The sequence below is a fragment of the Hirundo rustica genome, chromosome 5 (assembly GCF_015227805.2).
Source record: "Hirundo rustica isolate bHirRus1 chromosome 5, bHirRus1.pri.v3, whole genome shotgun sequence".
Classification (NCBI taxonomy): Eukaryota; Metazoa; Chordata; class Aves; order Passeriformes; family Hirundinidae; genus Hirundo; species Hirundo rustica.
This window is the reverse complement of record NC_053454.1, coordinates 65,089,608-65,111,783: the sequence shown is the minus strand read 5'-3', so window position 1 is coordinate 65,111,783 and position 22,176 is coordinate 65,089,608. Positions and strand designations below refer to the sequence as shown.

Sequence of the window (22,176 nt, the reverse complement as noted above, 5' to 3'; positions counted from 1 at the left end):
CGGTCAGAGGAGAGCAGCTCATGGGCCAACCCATCCACAGACCACCCACAAAGGTTCCCTTGTGCCAGCACGAGGCCACTGTGAGCAGGGAGTGTCCTCCCATCTGTAGATTTGGCACTGTGGCATGAGCTGGCTTTACCAGGATTTCTGGTCACTGCAAATCCAGCATTTTCTGCGTCCCTCCCCAGTGATTAGAAACATCAAGCAACACAATGGAAACACAAACATTGTTCTGTCAAATGCATTAGCATTTAAACAAATGCAGGTTTTTACAGCTGCACAGGCTTAGAGTTGAACTATTTTCCTGGTATCAATCCACAGCAAAAGCTCATTTCTTGTAACATCATCTGTATCTCAGAGGCTTCTGGCTTTCTTTTGACACTGTTGTATGAGCATTAGTGCGGTTAGGTTGCAGTCACCAGTTGAAGCATAAAGGCTTTTTGCATAGGAACTTTTGGGTTTGGAAGCTAATATGTATATTGTTAATTAAGTTTTAAAACATTTAAACTGTCATGCTCTTTTTCACATTTGTAATCTGGAAACACAGTTTTCTTCTTTGAAGTCATTCTCTTTTGATTTAAGCTAATTAATCAGAGTTTAGTTTTAGCAATGAGTTTTGCAAAGAATGTGCCAATTTCTTGAGATACACCATGGCTCATCTATTGTGAAGTGACTTAACTGTCTAACATAAAGGGCATTAGGTGTCTTTCTAATTGGTTTAATCTTAATTGGGTTGACTTAATTGCAGAAATCTCTCTGAGGAGATGACTGTCTCTGCCTTTCATCTTCTCCCCCTGTATAAACAGGAGATTAAATATCCCCCACTCATTTTCTGCAGAAAAACGCCCCTACACCTGCGAGGTTTGCAATAAGTCCTTCAAACGACTTGATCAAGTGACTGCACACAAAATAATACACAATGAAGATAAACCTTATAAATGCAAGCTTTGTGGAAAGGGATTTGCCCACAGAAATGTTTACAAGAATCACAAGAAGGTAAAGCACTCTGCTGTTGTTGTTTACAGGTCTGCCACCTTCAGATTTGCAGATTTTTTTCCTCTTTTAAGTGGTTTGTCGTTAAGCTCTGCCATGCTTATAAACATGGGATTAAAGTATTGGAGAATGTAGTTTTAGTGTTCTTTGTTATATCCAAAATCTCAAAAGGCTGAATCAATTCTAGTAAACAAAGAAGTTAAATAAGCGGAAGTAAAGCACAGTTGCTTAGTTAAAAGCATCAAATAAGTCTCATTTTGACTTTTTTTATTTTTTGCTTTGTTTTGCTTGTGTTTTTTTTTTTTTTTAAGTACTAGGTTACCAAGTTAATGTTACTGTTTCAAAGACATCTTCAAATACATTTTTTTGAAGAGTGTAATTGAATGAAACTATGTGTAGTCCTCTTGCAGTCATTGTTGGACTTAGCAGCAGATGCTTTCAAACTAGACTAAATTTGAACTTGATGCAGCGTTCACATATTAAAACAACATCAGAAGAAATGTCTGAAAAACAGACTCACAAAGGGATGTTCTGCCTGTGTTGATTGAAGCTCAAATCTGCTTGGCCTAATTTCTGTAATGCCTGTCATTGGTTTTGACCTGGGCTTACATTTCTAATGGCAAGGCTCTATCCAGGATTGCTGTTTCAGAATTATGAGACTGTTAAAAAAAAAAAAAAAAAAAAAAATCCCAACCCTGATATAGCCATACCTCCAAGTCTTTCACAGTGTGGCTCATGTTATATTCCATCTGGGAATTTGGCACAGGATCTTTGCACCATCTCTTGCACTTGCAGCCATAAATCATGTAAGAGCAATAATAATGCCTCTCACAGGATGAAACGGTAATGACTGTCTAAAACAAGAAAGCATGCAGCAGCCTGCTGAAGGACAAGATTAGCTCTCATACATGATATATTATGTTCTAGAGTTTAAGAAAATGGGACAGAACCTTGCAGATTAGCTATATTCTAAGAAAAATGTCTAAAATATTATCTAGAAAGATAACTCTGTATTTTAAATGAATACTTTTTACATGTTTCCTGATGTTAGCTTGCCACTGATGACTGGTAGGGAATTTGGGTTGAAAATAGACTTCAGGGTTAAGTATCAAGGTGTAAACACTTTGACCAAATTCTGTGTTTAAAGCAGCAGCACCACCAGCATAAGCAAGGATTAGAGGCTCCACTTAATGGGAAAAATGTTAAAATTTAGACAGCTTTAGTGGGTACCAAATTTTGGCAGAATTCCTTAAAGCGTGTTGGAATGCTGGTTTCCTGGACCTGTTTGCACCTAGTACTGGCTGTAAATCAGCTCTGCTCTAGATTGAGAGAAACTTGTTCCTGTGTTTGCCTGAAGATTACCCAAACAGCTGTGACTGTTCACCCATCCATGTGGAGGTCTCTAAATTCACTTGCTGAGTGAGGAGGCAAACAGGAGAGACAGGAAACTGACATGGATGGCCTGAGTTGCTTTTTTACACACACCTCTCTCCACTGAAGAATCAGTAGGAGACGTAGCAGGCAGCAGAGGGGAATCTGGATGTACCATACCACTCAAGGATGTGGTGGTTTGGGAGGCCAAAATAGTTTTGAGTGCCGTGATTTTGGGAAGGCTATGCCTAGGGAAAGATGACTGGTTCTCTTGCTTGTTCACAGGAATGCTGATCCAGGATCAGTAGAAATGTAAGACTTTATTGTGTATAATACTTCTATGTATTTCTTCAGCTTGGGTTTTTGATGACTTTTAGATGTGTGTTTGTCTCCTGCAAAATGTCTTCCTAGGTTTATTTTCTTTTGGAGGAAGAGAATTGAACTCTAAATAACTTCAGGGTGAAAAAACTCTTCTGAGTTTCAGGATTAGGTTACTGGGCTAGTAGCAGGGAGCATAGATACCTGAAGTAGGAATGATAGCTGGAAGAGTTACAAACACTTAAATCAACGGCATTTAACAGAAAACATACCTTTAATTTTGATAACAACATGCTTAAAAAACCTTTGGATTTTCCAGCAGGCTTGCATCCTTTTTATATATAAGAGTGAAGATAGATTTTGTGCCTTTGAATTCTTGTGTTTCAGATGGAAACTTGTTGCTGTTGTTTCTGTAATTCCTGTGTGGATTTTAATTTTTTTTTTAACCTGATTTCATGTTGGAAGTCTCAGAATAAAAATGGCTCCCACCACATGTGTTTTTAAACATCTTTCAGATGTGGGCGACTGTTGAGTCATTTCAAAAGTGCAGGAGATTAGTTTCTCACATTTCACAGGATTTCACTGGGAGGTATAGTGGAGTGGCCAAGAGCATATCTGCTCTGTTCAGTGGAGCGCTGAGATGTGGACCTTCAGTCAGCACTTGTTGTGATCTTAGAGCTACATATCTGAGGCTGGAACTGTGGTACCTCTGTGATCTCCTGCTCCTGCAAACAGGTGCTGCACTGCTCTGCATAGCTGCATGCACAGGCTGGCTTTGCCCATTGCTTGGAGGTGTCAAGGCTGGGAAGTGTTCTGGGATATGGAACCAGCTCAGATGTCCTCTGTGAGAGCTCAGGCTATGGCTTAAAAGATGGTATGAGTACAGTTCCATTTCTGTGACTAGGCAAGAGAGCAGTATCTGAAATGAAGAGGCAAAAAGGGATTGTGCTGCAGATAAAAGTAATCACTTTTCATGCAGGTTGGACTGGATGAGGGTGCATGTTCTGAGCCATGTAATGCAGATTACCTCCATACAGTAGATGTCTTTGTTCCATCTGCTCCTTTGTTGCTATGTACAGAGGATGAGTTCACAAAACAAAATATGAGGACATGACAGTCAGCAGAAATAGGTCATCAGATGCAGGGTTTTAAAGGGTTTATGGCTAATCCAGGGTTGTTTGGTCCTGGGGAGCGTAATGATTTGAAACAACTGTATTCCATCAGTTTATCTGTTGGGAATAAGAAGCCTTGGGCTGGGATTAAGCCTCCACAGATGCTGTGGTAGGAAAGGCTGCCGTGAAATGCTCCATAAGAGCCCATCCTCAGTTGCTGGGATGATCTGTGTACCTTTGCACGTGGGTGCCTACTTAGGTGATCTTTTTTGTAGGCAAGTTAAGATGTGCAGATGAATCTGTGTATTTTGATCAAAAGACGAGGCGAGTATAAAGGAGATGCTAAGGAGGACTTCTGTACAAATCACTGTGCTCTTCAGAACTGTCACTCACATGGTGAGTGTTCCAAACCAGGGCATTTTTTTAATAAGCAGCATGAATTTTGCGCTCGTGAAAGATGCCAGATTGACAGCTCTGGAGACTGAACCCTTCTATTTATCCACAGAACAGGTACAGCACAGGCAGCAGCACTGCGAGCTTCCCCACAGTGTCTCGTCAATGTGTCCCAACCCTGTTCTGGAGGAATCCCCTGTTGAGGTGAGAAGGCAGTTCAGTCTCTTCATGTCCTGTCAATCCTTGGCCTCACTGCCAGAGGGGCTGAGTAGGGTGTCAGCTAATGCCAGCTGTGACGGGAACTGGAGCATGCAGCAGATTTCAAGGAACATGAGATGTATTCCACACCTGTGATGGTCTTCCAGCAGCCTTTTTGCTTTCAGTGACTTAGGCTGAGGTCAAGGAATTGGTTTTGAACCCAAGGCCTCCCCATACCATTGCAGGACAATCTTAAATTGCAGGACACTCAGGTTTTGGTGCTGTGGGAATGTGAGAGGACATTGGTGTTAAAATCAAACTGGGTTTAAGGCCCTCAGCCAACCTCTCAAGAATTACGCTGTGTCCCCACAGCCTTCTTTTTTCCCACGGTTGAAGGGGTAGAATAACAGTTGTGTGGATTCTGGATAGCAGAAATAGAGTATATAAATATGTACTGTGCTAATATTTGCCCTTAGTCTACCAAATTAACCCATTTACCTAATTTCCTGCATATTATAAAACACGTACTGTCCATCCCCTTTTCCTCTGGGCACTCCAGCTTTTAATAAGGTCCTTGTGAGCTAATAAAGTATTCGGATGGTGATGCTTTAAAAACCTGCTTTCCCATGTAAAAATAGTAGGAAATTGGATAGATAGTAAATTAATCAGTACAACTTACTATCTACAGTGGGACAGCTGTTAAAAACACTAGGAAACAGGGAAAGTGCTTCGGAATTTATAAAAGTAAAATAAAGCTGGATGTTTTCCCAAGCTTCAGAAAAAAAATTGCTTCAACAACTCTGCGGTCTAGGAGATTCATCCAAGCATAGCGTTTTATTTTATTCATAGCTTTGAGGCTGCTTTTCAGCTACAATGAATTTTCTACAGCCAACAAAAAATCTTGTTACTGTTGCTTCCATGGCTTCATGATTTTTGTTGTTTGGTATTTTTTTAAATAAAAGAAGCTATATATAAAAGTAGTCTCATGATTTGAGGAATTTTCATTGCCAAATTTTAGGTGCTGTCTTGAAAATCAGATGGGTTTTACCTTAAAACTTAACCGAAAAAGAAGGAGGTTTGTGTGCATTCTACTTTGAAGGATTTATTCATATTAATAGTATTTCAGACCAGTGTTAGTGCAGTTGAAGCAATGCAACTGAGCTTGTAGTTCTTTCCCCTGGTTATTCTGTATTTTTGTTTCTGTTTAGGCGCACACCTCATGTGACACTTGTGAGGAATGGGGAAGGTGCAGTTACTGATTAGCTGCTGTGCTGGCATTCAGGATCCTGAATAATGGCAGAATGATTGAATTCTTCATCCCCTGATGCTTCCAATTGTGATATCCCCTCCTGAGTCCCGTCTAGAAAATTAACTGTAGTTACTGCAACGACAACTGATGGATTTCCATGAGTCTTTCCTCTGACATGTTGTGTTTCATCCACAGACCCATTCTGAAGAGAGACCGTTCCAGTGTGAGGAATGCAAAGCCTTGTTCCGAACCCCCTTCTCTCTACAAAGACATCTGTTAATCCATAACAGTAAGTGTCAGAGGAAAAACGTCTTTCTCCATTCTCATGTGTGACTGAGAAAAACAAACATGTGGCACCTTACTCCAATACACAGTTTGCTGTGTTAAATTCGTACTAAGATTCAACTCTGTACCCAGGGAGTTAAACAATTCAGAGCCAAATTCAAACCTTGCCTTCAGATGCACTTAAATGCAAATCCAAATATACTGTAGAAAATCCAGCAGTGAATTGAGGTCTGATGGCAAGAAAGCATTAAGTAGCATTAAGTGTAATAGTGTTACCTTCATTTTAAGAAAGGACAAATGGAAGCAGAGATAAGGTGGTGACTTGCTCAGTTTTTGTAGGTAATCTGGTTTAGAGCTTGACACTGAGATTGCCTCTCCTGGCTAGGAGAGCTCGCCAAGAGCTCATGTTTCCTGCCTCTGGCATAGAACTGGAGCAGCTCAGAGAAATGCTGTGGCCTTTTTCCCTCATGGGTAACTTTTCCTGGCATTCTGTCTTTTTTTTTTTTAGTTGACTCTTTTGAGATTTATTTTTGGTGGAATTTTCTCCATCTTTAATACTTGCAGAGCCCTAGCCATTCAACCCTTTGAACATCAACAGTTTAGACTTTAGAAAATGCTCATGATATAAAATCCTTGTAGCTTAGAAGACAGTACTTTGTTTTGGGGAGTATTCATGCTGGTATAACTAAGAGAACTGCAAATCTTTCTCTTTTTTTAATTCTGCATAGCAGTGTTTCTGTTAGATGAAATATTGGATTGTCAGGTTTAGTTTGTTCTTTTACAATTATCTTTCAAAGCTTCTGCAGTTTTTTAAAGTGTTGGATGTCATAATTTCGTTTTCCCCCTGGTGAATGTTAAAAATGGTGGGGGAAAATGTTAAAAACCTGTTCAGTAATGTGTATTATAATGAACAAGCGTTTGCAGAATATCCAAAATGCTTAATTCACTGTGTGTGAATTGTAGGTTTTCCTGAAGGTTTCTCTAAAAACATATACTTTGACTTTTTTTTTTAAGAGGATGGTATTCAGGAAGACCTGTTTTTCTCTTTGTTAGGTGAGAGAACCTTCAAGTGTGATCATTGTGATGCCACTTTCAAAAGAAAGGACACATTAAATGTTCATATTCAAGTTGTACATGATGGACATAAGAAATACAAGTGTGACCTGTGTGACAAAGCTTTTGTGACACCCTCGGTCCTGAAGAGCCATAAGAAAGTGAGTAGAATCAGCTGATCCTTTCTTATGTGTCCTTTAGGTTGTGATTCAGTGTAGGATCCCCAGCTGCTTCTGCCTTTCTGGCTTTTCAGTAGAAAGCTGTGATTGTCCTTACCCTACAACGCTGATTGCAATAGTGGGGTTGTTGGTGCCCAGCAGAATCTACAGCTGGTGCTTGTGTATAAATTCAGTGTAGGTGTTCCAGCATCACGTGTGTGGCAGGATGGACCTGGCTGCGCTGCTTTTACCACCCTCCTTTCCATCAAACTCTGCAGTGGAATTGGGGTAAACTTTAGGAGGCTTGCTCACTAGTTTGGCCTGAGGTAAGATTGATGTTGCAGGAAAGAAATGCAAAGAAAATAATTGAGTCAGGAAAAAACAGCTGAGAAAAGTCAGTTTAGGTGTTGCCACCTAATTCAGATTTTGTGAGAATTTGTTTAAAAATGTTATGCGTGTACCGCTTGCCATATGGTATGTACTTCATGCATATGTGTAAAATTGCTTTTGCTTTGTGCTCCTGTCAGACTAGGACTGGCTGTTTTTGTGAGCGTTGTGGTTGTATTGTATTGATCCAGAAATCCTTTTGGTATTTGGGTGTTTGGAATCAATTAGTAGTTGTCCGTCTGGTATATCCCAATGCTGCTGCTAGAGATACAAATGATTTCCAGATAACTCTATCCTAATCAAGAGGAGTTTAACATTCATATCTTTAATTTGAGGGAATGAAGACAGTGCCAGTCCATCCGGTATTGAAATGTGATCTCATTTACTCTTGCTTCAGCTGCAGCATAAAATGTACTATGTGAGATAGTTTTTTATTTTTCGGGTTTTTTTAATGATGTAATGAAGAATTTCGTGTCATTTCAGTGTCTCTCATCAAATACGAATTAATTTCCCTGTCTGAAGAGGGTCATGTGCTAGCTCAAAACCAAAACAATCAGCTGTATTATCTTTCCTATCTCATTTAAATTAACACTTTTAAATGAAGTCATCAGAAATTCTCCACTAAAAGAACAGGCACAGTTAAAAGGAGAAGAGCACCACAGTTGTAAGGAAAAGTAATTCAATAGGCTGATAAATCTTCAGTTCAGAATTGGGTGTTGAAAGTACAGTGTGAAAAATGATAGTAACCTTGTGTGTAATTGATTTCAGGGTGATCTTGCTGTTGACCACACAGGTTGGATGGCAGAGTTTGTAATATTTTTTTTTTTTTTCTATTTTGAAATAATTCTTCTTATATCAGTGGGGCCCTCTAAGCCTAAAAGCTTGATTTCAAAACACAAACTCAATGATTTATTGCTGGTGATAGTTACAATGTTCTTTTTGTGATCAATTCTCTACCACCTAGAGCTAATTACGTTCTTTGCTGGTGTGATGGTAAAATGCGTAATAGAGGTAATAGCAGTCAATGTCAAAAGAATTAAATATTCCATCTTTCACTTTTTTATTTAATGCTGAATAGTCATTCTTGTCTTTCCCCTCCCCATGTAGACTCACACAGGAGAAAAAGAGAAGATTTGCCCATATTGTGGACAGAAGTTTGCAAGCAATGGAACATTGAGAGTTCATATTCGAAGCCATACAGGTATTTATTATAATGAACAGAGAAGACTTTCTAAATCTGTAACAAGGTATCTCTATGCCCACAATTTATCTGTCTACAAACAGGCAAATTTACAGGTAGGCCTAACACAGCATCTTTGTCAGACATTTTACCTGCTCAATGTCTAAAAGCTGTTGTCAGGTTTCATTTTGCAAGCTTACGATTTTGTTAAAATAAATGTCATCAGGCAACTGAAAGAGGTTTCTTTGTGATAATTTTTTTCCAACATAAAATGGTGCAGATTTGCCTTTGGCATGACATTTTGTTCTCTCTGCATAACCAAGTTTGGTTTTCAGGGAGATGACAGTAATTTCTGTGTGCTGCTGATGTGTCTTGGTTTGAAAAAGACAGATGTCTGCTAAGGAGAGGCAGGCCTCTCTAGGAAATGAGGAATTCAAATCCTTCCCTCCGTGTTATTATAATTTGCAAGATTAAAAAAACTTTTCAGTCAGAGCTATGGGGAAATGGAATAACAGTCCTTAACTAGTAAATATAACAGGACAGACAAAAAAACAACAGCAATTATAATAATAGTAAAACAGAACCAAGAACCCCGAGGGCAAACGGTGGAAGCTCTGGCGCTGATGGCTGGAAGCTGGGCGCGGTGGACTGTCCTCGGCAGGCAGGGGGTTGGCTGGGCAGGCAAAGTGGGCAGTGCCGGAGAAGCCGCAGCGGCGGGACCCGGGCTCACCCAAAATCCAGCAGGACAGCGAAGAAACTCCGAATTCCTGGGTGCTCCAACAGATGGTAGAATTCCCAGGACCAGACTCCTCCGTTAACCGTGGACTCCAGGCAGCCAGCAGTCGCCGACCGTCCTCCCCGGAAAACCGAGAGCAGTGAGCCCACCACCCTCAGCTCTCCAGGAGCTTTCTCCCTCCCCCAAAACTAAGTGATCAGCTTCCTTTGTCCAGGTTAAGCACCCTCTAACTATCAGTACTTAGTCTCCTAGCAACTTGTGTGGGGGGGAAAATTCTACAGGAAACTTAACCCTCAACATGATGTTCCCCATCAGTTTGGATGGAGCAGTCTTTCAACCTCGCAGTGCAGATGGCTCTTGGGAAAATGCTCTGGAGATGTCCAAGTAAAAATGCTTTTCACATGTGTGCTGCTACCAGTTAGATTTCAGCTCTCTCAAGAAGGCTTTCCTAAATTTAGGAGTTGGGCTAACGTGAGTTTCATGAAACCACACACCAGGGACCTCTAACCTTGATACAGAGCCCTGCAAAATTTGTAACTCTATTATAGGAAGCTGTGACATTTTGAACTTACTTGAAGCAGAAAGGCACTCAAGATTTCTAGTACCTTTGTAAATTAAATGCAGGGGGAGAAACTGCCTTGCCAGGAGATGATACAGGTTGGAATTACAGCAGTATGGACAGTGGAACAATTTATTAATGAATAATGCTGCAGGATGGAAACTTTCAAGCCCTCTTTTTTTTTTTTTTTTTACCTTAGAAGCTAGAAGCAGTCATTGTACAGTTACTAATCCAGGAAAAATGCCATGCTAAATTAATTTATAATGACTTGTGATAAATAAACTCTGACTCTTTCCTCTTTCAGTCTTGCTGCTAGTACAGTGTCAATTCCATTTTTAATGGTTTGCATTCTTCACTGTGAGAATTAATCAAAATAGATTTTCATGATTGTTTTTGTCACTCTGTTACAGTTCCTGGCCAATTTTTTATTACCCTGATGAAAAATGTGAGGAAGCTGCTGCTAAGTTGTGACTTTAGGTTTAAAAAGGATATTTTTATTACATGGCAAAATGCCTAATGTAAGGTTGAGTGAGAAAATACCATAGTTGGATCCGACCTGCAGTTCTGGGGAGATGGTTTTTTTTGGTGAAACTAAACAAACCTGAAGGCTTCAGCCCTTTGGTTCTTGCTCATAACACAAGCACACTAATCACGAGAGGAAATTGTTGTCCAATGTTCAGTGAGCCTGAGGAAACACGGCTTTCTGAGGAACAGCTTGCATCATTCCCAAAGAACATAAGGGGACCTTCTGAAGGAAATCCAGGTCATCTGCAAACAGGGTAAAAAAAAAAAAAAAAAAAAAAAAAAACGTTGAGCACTCTTAGGTTCCCTACAATGTGAAAATCCGTGACAACTTTTCGGGGAATTTCTGAGCAGTAAGAAATTTTCAGTTCATCAAATAGTGGAGCCACCAGCTTACTTTATTCAGAGATGAATGTTTGGTTTATAAATGTTGCAATGATTAATACTTCCGGGTATCGGTGTCTGTTAAATTCTTTGGGTTTGAATTAATAATTTCAAAACTGTGCCATCCTTTTTCTCTTCGGTCAGACTTCAAAGTATCACTTTGCATTCTGAGCTAGAAACAAGCAGCCACAGTCTGTTTTCAGGAGGATTCATCCTTCTGATTAAGCCTTGAGCTTTTGGTGCAACTCAGCAGTCCACCATAAATGTAAATATTGCAAAGACCTCTTATCTTAGTGATTACAGGTGGTGAGGTTTGAGGTCTGTGTCCAGACATTTGTCCAGACATTATCCTGTTTTCTCTTTGTGATCAACTAGACTTTATTATCTACTTTGTGTGAGGTTCTGTTCTGTGTTTACAAAATAAATTCAGGTAGAGGTTATTTTAAAAGAGAGTTGTGCATTACTTCTTGTCCTCCTTATATTTATGAAGTTATTCTTTACAAAAGCTGACATTCTAGGGTGTTGTAGCGTGTTAGGGTACCTCTCTGGTTCTGCTTTGGAATTGGATTAGTAAGCATATCAAAAACACATATAAAAAAAGAGAAGCTCAGTGGGGTTTTGTCCTTTATTTAATATGCAGCATGTGCTTTTAAATTGGATAAGCAATTTTCTTCCCTCTTCTGTGTTAGAATAAGACTCTGTAAATGAGCCCAAACAGTACTTGGCCTTCTGCAGCAACTGAGCTGGTTTGGGGTGAGTGAACATGTCTGCATGTGCACGTACAGAGGGAGGGGGGTGACGTTTGCCTCTGAACCTGGAGTGTTGCTCTGTAATTCATCATCTGGGTTTCAGCCTTGGCATGACACAGACAGCGCTCTGCAGGTCAGCTGAAACACTAGAGCACATTCTCCCTCTCCTGTATCCTGTTGTTTTATGACTTCTTAGGGTCACAGGGAGCTGGGGTTAATTCAGCAAAAGAATCCTTTGACTGTGATATAAATTCCTTGGCTTTTACATAAATTATAAAAGAAATCCTATGGTCTGCTCCATGGGCTTGAAACCTGGGGGCTGGGAGGTTAATTGCTTCCCTGAAATTTTAAGCAACTTTCAGTGTTAGTTTCTGGCTGCAGTTTGTGCAGCTTCTTTGTTGCCTTATGCATATCTGTTTAAAGGTGTTAATTGCTGTGGCGTGTGTGTATGGATGTGTGTGCACCTGTGTGATCTGGGTATAAACACACACACATTTTATTTATCTGCTGTTTATACTGTTGCCTTCCTAGTTGTGTCCTAATCCCTTCTACCCTTGGGATGTAGCACATCAAGCTGTGCAACAGTGAAAGTTGTTCTGAAGTGGTTTATATTTGCAGGTAAATTTCTTGTAGAGTTAGGAGAATTAAGGGATTTAACTGTAATTCTGTCTTTTCTACCTGTCCTTTCCCTACTGTTACTTAAAGACTGATGAGGAACAGCTGATAACCATAAATGTCTTCCAGAAAATTGCATGCAAATATAGGTTAATATATAACCTTATTTTGCTTTTACCACCCCAGTTAGTCCAAGTCCTGATAATAAGCCATTAAGATAACTAAAACATTACATTTGTCCCAGTGTTCTCTGAAAAGCTGATTTTTTTAATTGTCATTTGAAAGCCATGGCTTGTCATTCTTAAATGTTACATGCTCTGCTAGGTGCAAAAAACAGCTTGTTTTTTAAGCATGGGTTGAGAAGGTTCTTTGCAAATTTACATCTATTTGCATGTGTAAAAGATAATACCAAGAGTTTACATTAAAACAGAAAAAAATATTTGGAACACAAACTTCTATATCCTTTGCGCAAACACAGTTAATCTTACCTTTTCAATTTATGTAAGAAGAGATTGCTTTATAAGATTTAAAGAATATATAACTTCAGGTGCTGATAGCCTTCTTGAAATGCCTCCTGCAAGGAGAGCCTGATGTTATGCACCTAAATTTGCCATTGTAGTTCCGTTTCTACAATTTAACCAAGTTTTTGAGCACACTTACAATCCTACTTAAGTCCCAACTATACAAATATCTAAGTTCAAGTTTTGCATTTCTAAGACAAAATTCCTGGGCAAGCAAAATACTAGTGGTGGAGTTACAATAACAAAGATCTTTGATTTTTAATTGTAGCTCAATCATCTCTAAACACAGAAGGCTTCAAAGTAGTTGAAGGAAGTAATGATTTCAAGTATAGGGTAACTTTAAGTTATTGTGGTCTAAAATATATCACCAAAGGTTTAGTGCTAAACAAGCAACTGTTTGTTCATGTACATAATAATGTACAGCCAGGATCCTGATTCCAGCAGATCTTCTGCTAAATTACCTTACAAGCAATTTATATTTTTTAACATAGGAAAAAAGATAAAAGGCAAGCTTGAAGGAACTTCCTCTCATATGCCAATGAAGTATGTGAAAGAACGTATCTGCATCTGGTCAGTGAACAGCTTGCAAATGTCTACAGATAAGTTCTTTCTATTAATAACTTATAAATGATCCCTCTTTTATCTACCCAGTTTAAAAAGGAGCTTGCAGAAGGCCTCAAAGGTAAGGATTCTGCATTTCTAAACCTTTCAGTTTATACATCATTGTCTTGTTCGTCTCCAGACAACAGCTAAATCTTTAAAAAGACCTGTAAAGTTTCATGCAGCTGTCAGCTTCTTGTTGTCTGTACCCATGAATAAGGAAATGTTCTTTTGAGGGCTAGATTATTTGAGTGAGACATCTTTAGATCAAATGAGTTACTGATTGATTAATGCATGTTCTTTAAAAGACTTAGTTAACCATTGGGTTCACTGAAGTAATAGATGTTACATTTTCCATTCATAGAGAAATCAGTTTGTTTAACTCCACTGATAGCTGGAAAGAATGGAACTGGTTTGTTCTTTAAGGTTGTGTCTGTTTTTTATTTATTACTTAAAATCTTGATATTACTGTAGAACTGATGAGAGCCTGCAAGTAAGTGGTACTGGTAGTTCATGCTTTACTGCATGGATTCAGATAGTCTTCTTATTTTGTAGGGTTTTATACTAGTCTTTATGATTAATTTTGTGGAAAATAGCCAATATCTCAATTATATCATTGTAATTTTGATGGACCAGATTGGGCAAACATTTTATTGGTCTTAACTAGAAATAATGGGAATGCTTTGAATAAATCCTAAACTTTGCAGAAAACAAACCACCTCAGCTGTGAAAATACCACTTCCATACCTCAAAAATTAAAGCATGGCTAAATACTTAGGAAAAGACAAGTAATAGAAAAAAAAAGTTTCAAGGCTTCTGGTTTTCCCCTATTCTGAAAAAATAGGATTTGAGGTTTTTTCTTATTAAGTATGTGACTATTTTTAGTGAATGGGAAATGCACATAGTTGGTTTACATGAAACCAATTCTAGTTCTCCCTGGTGCCTGGAAAATTACTGTTGGAGCTTGCTTAGAAAACATTTACAAATACACAAACTTAGTCATTCATCATCAGTGAGGAAACAAACCACCTGAAAAACAGAGGCATTTAATCTCTTGTCTTCAGAGTCTGCCAGATTTGAATGTTGGTTAAAATGAAGTAAGAAATGTCTCTGCCCTGTACCTGAGGAGTGTTTCTCAGAGCGCAGAACTCTTCTCAGAGCAGTCAGTTATCTCTATCTGGCCCACTGTGAATATAGAATTACCTGTGCTTTTCGTGTTTCTGGGTCTTGTCTCAGCTGATGTCCTCAAGTATTTTATCTTTCAGATCATGCTTACTTAGTTCTTGGCATGAGAGGGCTGTTCCTGTGTGGAGACTTCTGTACCTTCTCAAGTGCTAAATTTTGAGTGTTTAGTAGCTGAGAAGGAGGCTGGCCAGGATTTTGCACAGGCCAGATCACTATTTATTGTCTAGGCTGGATTAAGACTAGTCCAGAGGTGTCATAAGGAAATCAGCTCACTGCTGCAGTTGGTCAGGCTTCTTGATTACTCCTCCCTTTTTTTCCCTCCCTGGAATCCCTGGTCAAAATTACAGAAATTAATGAAGTCCCTTTCCATGTGGGAGAAGTTCAGATCTGTGTATTTTAGGTTTATTTGTGTCTGTGTGTACATATTTGCATAGTGCATTAACTGAATAATGTTCCGTTAAGGACACAAAGTTTTTAATTTAATGGGAACATTGTTCAAGGACAAGAGCAGCTGAGGATAAATGTGTGAAGCTGTCAGGTGCCCTCTCTGTGCAGTGCTCTAAAGCAGATGTCACAGATTATAATTTTGTTACATCCCTTAACCTTTTGCCTATCCTTACTTGCTGTTGAATGCTGTCATCACCCCAGATTATCTCTGACTAAAAAAGCCTCCTTAAAATTCCCATTCTGGGCTACTCTGTGGATCATCTGGTAAGGAGTGTTAAATGTGTGATCCAGATGGCCTCCAAATTCCTCCCCAGGTGCACTGTGCTCGTTCCACCGCTGCTGGGCAATGATGGAGGTTCCTTTCTAACCCTCTCCCCTACCCAGGCTTGAGTTAGGACTTTACAAAGGATTATAGTTTGCTGTAACTGTTCTGAAAGCTGATATTTTGAAATAATGCACATATATATGTTTATACAGAAAAACATAATAATTTTTATTTAAGAAACAGTCTTCTAATCCCAATAATTAATAGTTCACCATCTGAAAGGGAGCTGTATCTAGAACATGGGAAATGGTCTGTGGAACAGTCTGAGGGACCACATTGCTGTAATTATATTTGTTCATTTTTATGAAGAAAACCGAAGCGAGGAATTCCTTGAGGCTGCATATGCTGCACATGATCTGGTGTTCAGTGCAGTTTGTTGTGGGCCTTTTTCTCATGTTCGTGAGTGTTGACCAAAACCATTGATGCTGAATACCCCAACTGAGCAGAGACCTATTAAAAAGTGTATGAAAAACTCCCACCTTGATAATTTCACTGCATAAATCAAATTCGTCATTCCTTAACTGGGCAGTTGAGTTCCAGTAAAGCCAGGGAATCCTGCTTGAAGGCTAACATGAATACCTGAGAATAGTATTTGGGTGACTAAGCAAGCATCAGGGGAACAGGGACAGTAAACAGGAGTGCAAATTTCACAGATGAAATAGAGGTAATACCTGGGTATGGTTTGAAAGGGCAGTGAGTCTGTTCCTTTGGTTTGCTGGGCTTTTCAGACACTTTTGTTGCAGTCTTTTCAGATTAGGATTATTTCTCAGTTGGATGTTTCTTTTTTCACTGGGTGGGAATGCATTTCTCACCTGTAAAGTACATACTTGCTTAATCTTACTTGAGGTTGTTGCTTTGAAGTAATCACTAACATTGATGCTTCTATCAGGTTTCCTCACTTGAGATACAGTTTTTTTTTTTTTTTTTTTTCCTGTGGTTCAGCTGACTACAGGGAATGCAAAATACAGTGTGAAAATAGCAATGCATATCACCAGTTCGATTAACTGTCTCAAAGTCCTTATTAAATGTCTAGCTGTAGCCAGTGAAGTCTTGAAATCTCTGAAAACTGATGTATATATGGATTTGCTTTTTAATTGTTTTGTATCTGAGTTTGGGAGGTCCGTGTGCTAAACTCAGTGTAAATCCTGCCTTAGAGCACCTCTGAGTGCAGATGTCTCATGGGAAACTGTCCTGAGTCAAACCGGAATGGGAGAATCTGGTATTTAACTTCTTAAGCTACATTGAGGTCCACTTGTGATCTCAAGCTAGAGATGGGGGGGGAAAAAAAAAAAGTCGGTTCTGTTATGACATGGTTTCAGATCAAGATCTCATATGTTTTTCAATCATGGAATTGTTTTTCATAATCCTTGTATTAAGGTTAAATTTATTTTTATTATGTTAAAAGCTTTGGTTTTTTGTTCATGCAAAATCTGGAAGTAGAATGTCTAGACTTTGAATTATGCTAAATCCACTGCAATTTATCCCAGGATTATTTATTTGGGGTTATTTGTATAGAAGTGCCATTAATGTGTTGAGCAGCTTGTTCTGGAGCAGCAGGGACATGACAGCTGTAACTTGGGGGTGAAGCTAGCATTTGTTACATTTGACTTGCTTGACTGTTCTGTTATCTTAATCAAAGCAATAGTTTTTTGCAGAAAGCAGACTTTAAAAACACCCAAACAGAAAAATATTTCTATTTCATATATATATAGCTATATATAAAGTGTTTATATAAAAATGCAGAGTGCAAATGGCATCATTGTTAATTGGCATTGACTTTACCTAAAGTGCACTCCCTCTTAGTATGGTGTTACCAAAAATTGACACCATCCCTTAAATGTTCTTCTAGCTGCAAATCCAAGAAGAAGTTGTAGTTTATCATAGGGGAAATCCCTTTCTTTCACTTTGATTCTTAGTAACTCCTTCTTATGAAGGCAAGAGAAATAGAGGTTCATGCCTTGCAAGATAGTTAATTTGCTTGTCTTGGTAACTTTTGCTCTTAATCTCCTTGTTAGGGATCCATTAATTTTCTGATCAGAGGAATTTTGCGTCTGGAAATCTCCACAATTTCTTCTGCACAACCTGAAGTTTCTTTCTACCATGTTTATAATGGGCTTTTGGCAGTTCTTGTCTGGCTGTATATGGATGTGAAAGCCCTGATGGATAATGCCACTTTCCCAGCAGCTTTTATCACATGGCCCTTGCTCTCCAGTTTGCCTCAGTGACAATTCTAAACTTTGTGCAAGCACAAACCCCTCTCCTTTGTGGACACTGGCAGTAGTTTTCTATGAAATGTTGCACTTCAGCATGCCTTCACGTGTGGGAGGAATATATTTAGCATCCATTCTCTCAAATCTGTCTTTTCCTTTGTTGCCATCTTATTCACTTCGCTTATCACGGGCTAAGAGAAAGTTAAACTGTTCCTGTTTATCTCATAGGACTTAGAGTGGGACGGAGTGTGTAAGACTTCTCTTGGGGAACACCTGCTTCCCAATAGTCTCCTTGAGGAATCTGGAATCATTCTGATGAGAAACTGACTGGTAGCATGAATAATGTTTGTCTAGACTGGCTCAGAAGCAAGGAGGGAAGTTAGTATTTGCCAGAGATAGAGAAGGTGATATGTAGAGTTGTAATAATCTTGCCAGATCTGCTGCCCACAAGGCCAGATATTTAATCTAAGTTAGTTACCTCAGCTCCTGAGACAATAAATAGCAAAAAAGATGCGTTGTCAGAGGGCAGTTTATTAATTTTGGAGACAGACAACAGAGGCCCTTTCCAGAGAGCAATTAGTAAGAAATTTATACTAAGAAACTTGCTTGTTGCTAGCACAGATGTATTTTAAGTGGCCTGTTGTTAGTTTTGTAAAATCCTAAAACCTTCTGAGGTAGAAAATAAGTTACAAGTTTAAAAGATGTGTATGCATGGGATAGACGCTTGTGGAAGCACCAGAACGCTTGAATAAATTTTAAGCATGCCGGCTCCAATGGTGAAAGAAAATAACAAAAAATCAGAGCAACAATAAAATGACTTAGAAACATCTTTTAAGTAGTTTTACTCACAATTACTGACACAAGTGAGTGAGAAATTAATATAATTTTTTTAAAAAAAGGCTGCTAGTTTGACTATCAAGTCAGAGCTGGCTGTCTGTATTACATAGTAACCTTAATTTTTGGTGCAGTGGAGATTTTTGACAGTGGGCAGTAGTTTGTAACAGCAGCTCCAAGCCTGACTTTTTCGGGTGTGACACGTTGATATGGAGTCATTGTTGCCCTCTGCTGGCATTTCTAGTGATCAAGCACCGTGGTGTCTGTGGTTGATTTCAGAGGGACACTGTAATCTGTTTCAGACAAACTCAAACCCATCTTTGAAAGCAGAAGTCTTTCTCTTTAAAGAGATGGTGAGGGAGGAGGGTACAACTCCTACCTGTCATCGTTCATCTGCTTACAAACTGCTGAAAGCTTTAAATTCTCCATTCAAAAACCCCCAGACATAAAAATGTCAGCTCTATTAATTAAATATTTGAGTACTGACAACTGTTGGAGTGTTTGAATTTCAGAGGCATGAATTAAAGGCATCAAGGGTCAGGAGCGAGAGGATCATACATCAAACTGCTCAGTGAAAACACAGCTCTAACACAGGGATTGTTGTTGCTGTTCTAAAAAAACTCCCAAACCCCAATTCACTCAGTTGTGCTTTCTGAGAGATAACAGAACACCACAAGAAAGAAAAATATTTGTGTTTACTGGCCTTACTGGCCAACCTTGTGCTTCTGTCATTTGCAGTTACCTACACAGGAGTAAAAGATAGAAAAGAACAAAATAATCTGTGTACAAAATAGGGAAGGGTGGACATCCTCTTCCTTAAATAATCATCTCACCTTGGGTGCCCTTGGATCTCTACACAATGTGTGGATATGGAGATTTCATGTCCAGCAGTGATCCAGTCAATATCTTTGGGATATCAGTGGAATACTGTGGTTTGGTTTTTTTTTAAACTGTAAAATACAGCTAATCTTATTTGCCTATTTTAGAAGATTGAGTATGAATGTTAATAAATGCTTGACGTTGGGTCCTTATTAAATCAATACCTGTATGAGCAGAAAGCTGTGCATTGACTTTATAAAACAGGCTTTACTTAACTTGTGACAAACCTTTATTTGAAAAGACCCCTTCAACATTATGATTGTGTAGAACAAAATCCATTTTGTTAAAAGAAAAATTTCTATCATAATTTTTTCAACTGTATTTTGTAATGGAAACAGCCTGATCTTTGCTGTTAGAGTGTTGTATACAGGAACATTGGGTTAAATTCCAGATCATTGCCTGATGAGTTAAAAATTAAAATACATTTCTTCCAAATGATGGTGCTCAGAAACTCTTTACTGCTTGTCTCTGAACAGCTCAGTATCCACATTTCACTAATGTGAGTTTGGGAAAATCAATGCCAAATGACACCAGTGTAAACAAATACCTTTCCGATATGGGATGCTGCAAGGGAGATGCTAAAATTGTTTCTGCTTCTATTTCAGTCATAAACTGGGATGCAAATATTGCAGAAACTTTCAATTAACCAGCTTCTAACATAGATACAGCATTATAAAAGAATGGATTTTATTTTCCATTGGGATTCTGACACCTAGAGACCTCTAATAACGACCAGATGTGAAATAGAAAAAATATTTGGGAGCAGTTAATGCCTGACCATAAAAGTGACCATGTGTAAATCACCGTTCAATGTTGTTTGAAAAAGGGCATTAGGTGCTTTCTTTCTGGTTTTATTTCCCCCAAGGCTGTCTGTGTGTATTCATATATTGTAATGCAAAATCAGTCAGCAAAGAGGGATATTTTGATCCAGCACCGCATCCTGCTCAGGCAGGAATATTTGTGATTTTTCCAAAGTTTAAATCTGTTCTCTGAAGAGAAAAGCAGTTCAGTTTGACAAGGAGCTGTGCTGCAAGGCCTTCTTCCTCTGAGGGCACATTTCTGGGTTCTGATGCTTCTCTTGTTCTTAGGTGAGCGTCCTTACCAGTGTCCTTACTGTGACAAAGCTTTCAGCAAGAACGACGGCTTGAAGATGCACATTCGCACCCACACCAGGGTGAGTCCCACACACAAGGATGGGTTTTTATGGTTCCTTGAGGATTGTCTGTGACTCATGTGGTAAAAAGTAATTAATTGCTGTTTGTGTAGAGATTAGGCTCTGCCAACCAAGGTATTTTATACCTATCAAAATAAGAGGCAAAGATTCAAGTCATTAACTTAAAAATTCTAATTAGAACTCCCTTATCTTCTGTTTTTTCTGTGTTTGATTTCTTTTATGTTGAAGTAATAGCTTTACTAACCTCTTCATTTAACCCGTGGTTATTTATAGATATAAATTAATGTTGTTTACTGACTAAACCGTTCTGTAAAGGCTTCACTGTTACTGAAACTTCAATATCCAGTGATTTGATTCTTACTGTGCCTGTAAAGTCCAGTCACTGTGAGCTTTTCTAGGGGCTGTACTTTGTTAACTGATGACAATTTTTATGTAACTTTTATTTAACCGGGAGCTGTTACAGCTCACAGAGATCAGTGCACCCTCGAGGCCAAACAGAGAAAATTCTGCATCTACTGGGAAATAGGAAAGGTGACATTTGACTTAGTAGATTCCATATGCAAATGCGCACGCAGAATTACTTTGTAAATAAATTAAAAGCTGTTTAAATTTCTACTGTTCTGTGTGGGTCTTGAGCATATTAACTGTGAGGTCCTAGATATAAAGTTGTTGCTTTTGTACCCCAAACTATACAAATAATCAGTAGTTTGTGCAGCACTTCTTGGTGCACAAACTTCTTCATTGGGAGCAGGTTAGTCCCATGATGTTAGTTATTTCTTCTTTTTTCCCAGCTGTTAAATCACTTTAAGAAGTGCTATAAATTCTTTTCTGTCGTTATTGTCCCCTCTAAACTGTGTTTGCACCAGGAGAAATTTCATGACCCATCTAAGTTCTGTATGACTGTGAGGGGTAAGCAAGGTCTGAAACAGTGCCAAATTCAATGTTTTTTCCTGATTTTCCGTACAGTTTGAGTGAAAACAACAAATGCCCCTCAGCCACTGTAGAAGAAAAATAGAGGAAAAAATAATAATATTAGGCTTTTAGAGTCTACAGTGATTTATACCAAGTGATGTTTCTTCTAAGCATTTTTTAGCTGATAGGAAAGGGAGGAACTAGGAAAATAAATTTTAAGGAGTGGATATTTCTTTTTAATTGATGTAGAGACTGTGATTAGATGGGCTTTGTGTTGCTTTAAAATGTCTCAGGAAATGCTCTGCTGTACCATGGAGGCCAAAGAGGTACCTTTGTACCGTAGAGGTACAAAGAACTCAGTTCACACCCAATGTGATCTCAGGTGTTTCCATGACCTACATCTGAGAGCTCACATTTAGGTGCTAAGCAGACTGCTGGTCATCCCCACAGCTATGCTGTAGGATTAAAATATGTAGGCCAAACATGTTTTTTTAGATTTGATTAAGTTTTGTGGTGATGCTGCTCCTATCCCAAAACTTGACAGGCTGAGGCCTCATATGAGGCTCATTCATATTTGGTTGCCATTACCTGTTCCTTTATCTCCATGTAAATATTTTTTACTTTGAGGTAACAAAAATCAGTACTGATAACATTTATATTAATAGTAATTTCTAAATTGAAGCCTGTTGCTATAATCTTGCATTTCTCAACCTTCCCTCTTCCTCACAATTCACCTTATTTAATATTTAAGTAGAACTGGACAGCTAAAAAATCAAAGGTGGTCTTAGTAGGAGGAGAAAAAAATGGGATAGAATTATTAATGAAAA

The 22,176-nt window shown here is 38.7% G+C and overlaps 1 protein-coding gene across 2 annotated transcripts in view; it reads left to right on the top strand.

Moving 5' to 3' along the window:
* Positions 1 to 22,176, top strand: part of PRDM5 (PR/SET domain 5) — a 61,412-nt gene that overhangs the window by 24,833 nt on the left and 14,403 nt on the right. Inside the window, exons 10-14 of one of the 2 annotated variants that reach the window (XM_040064509.2) lie at positions 4,300 to 4,391; positions 5,830 to 5,923; positions 6,973 to 7,133; positions 8,625 to 8,718; positions 20,352 to 20,437. In XM_040064509.2, the coding sequence (XP_039920443.1) occupies positions 4,300 to 4,391; positions 5,830 to 5,923; positions 6,973 to 7,133; positions 8,625 to 8,718; positions 20,352 to 20,437 (527 nt within the window). Of the gene's footprint in view, positions 1 to 838; positions 997 to 4,299; positions 4,392 to 5,829; positions 5,924 to 6,972; positions 7,134 to 8,624; positions 8,719 to 20,351; positions 20,438 to 22,176 lie in introns of both variants that reach the window. The other variant, XM_040064508.1, reaches the window with a different exon arrangement.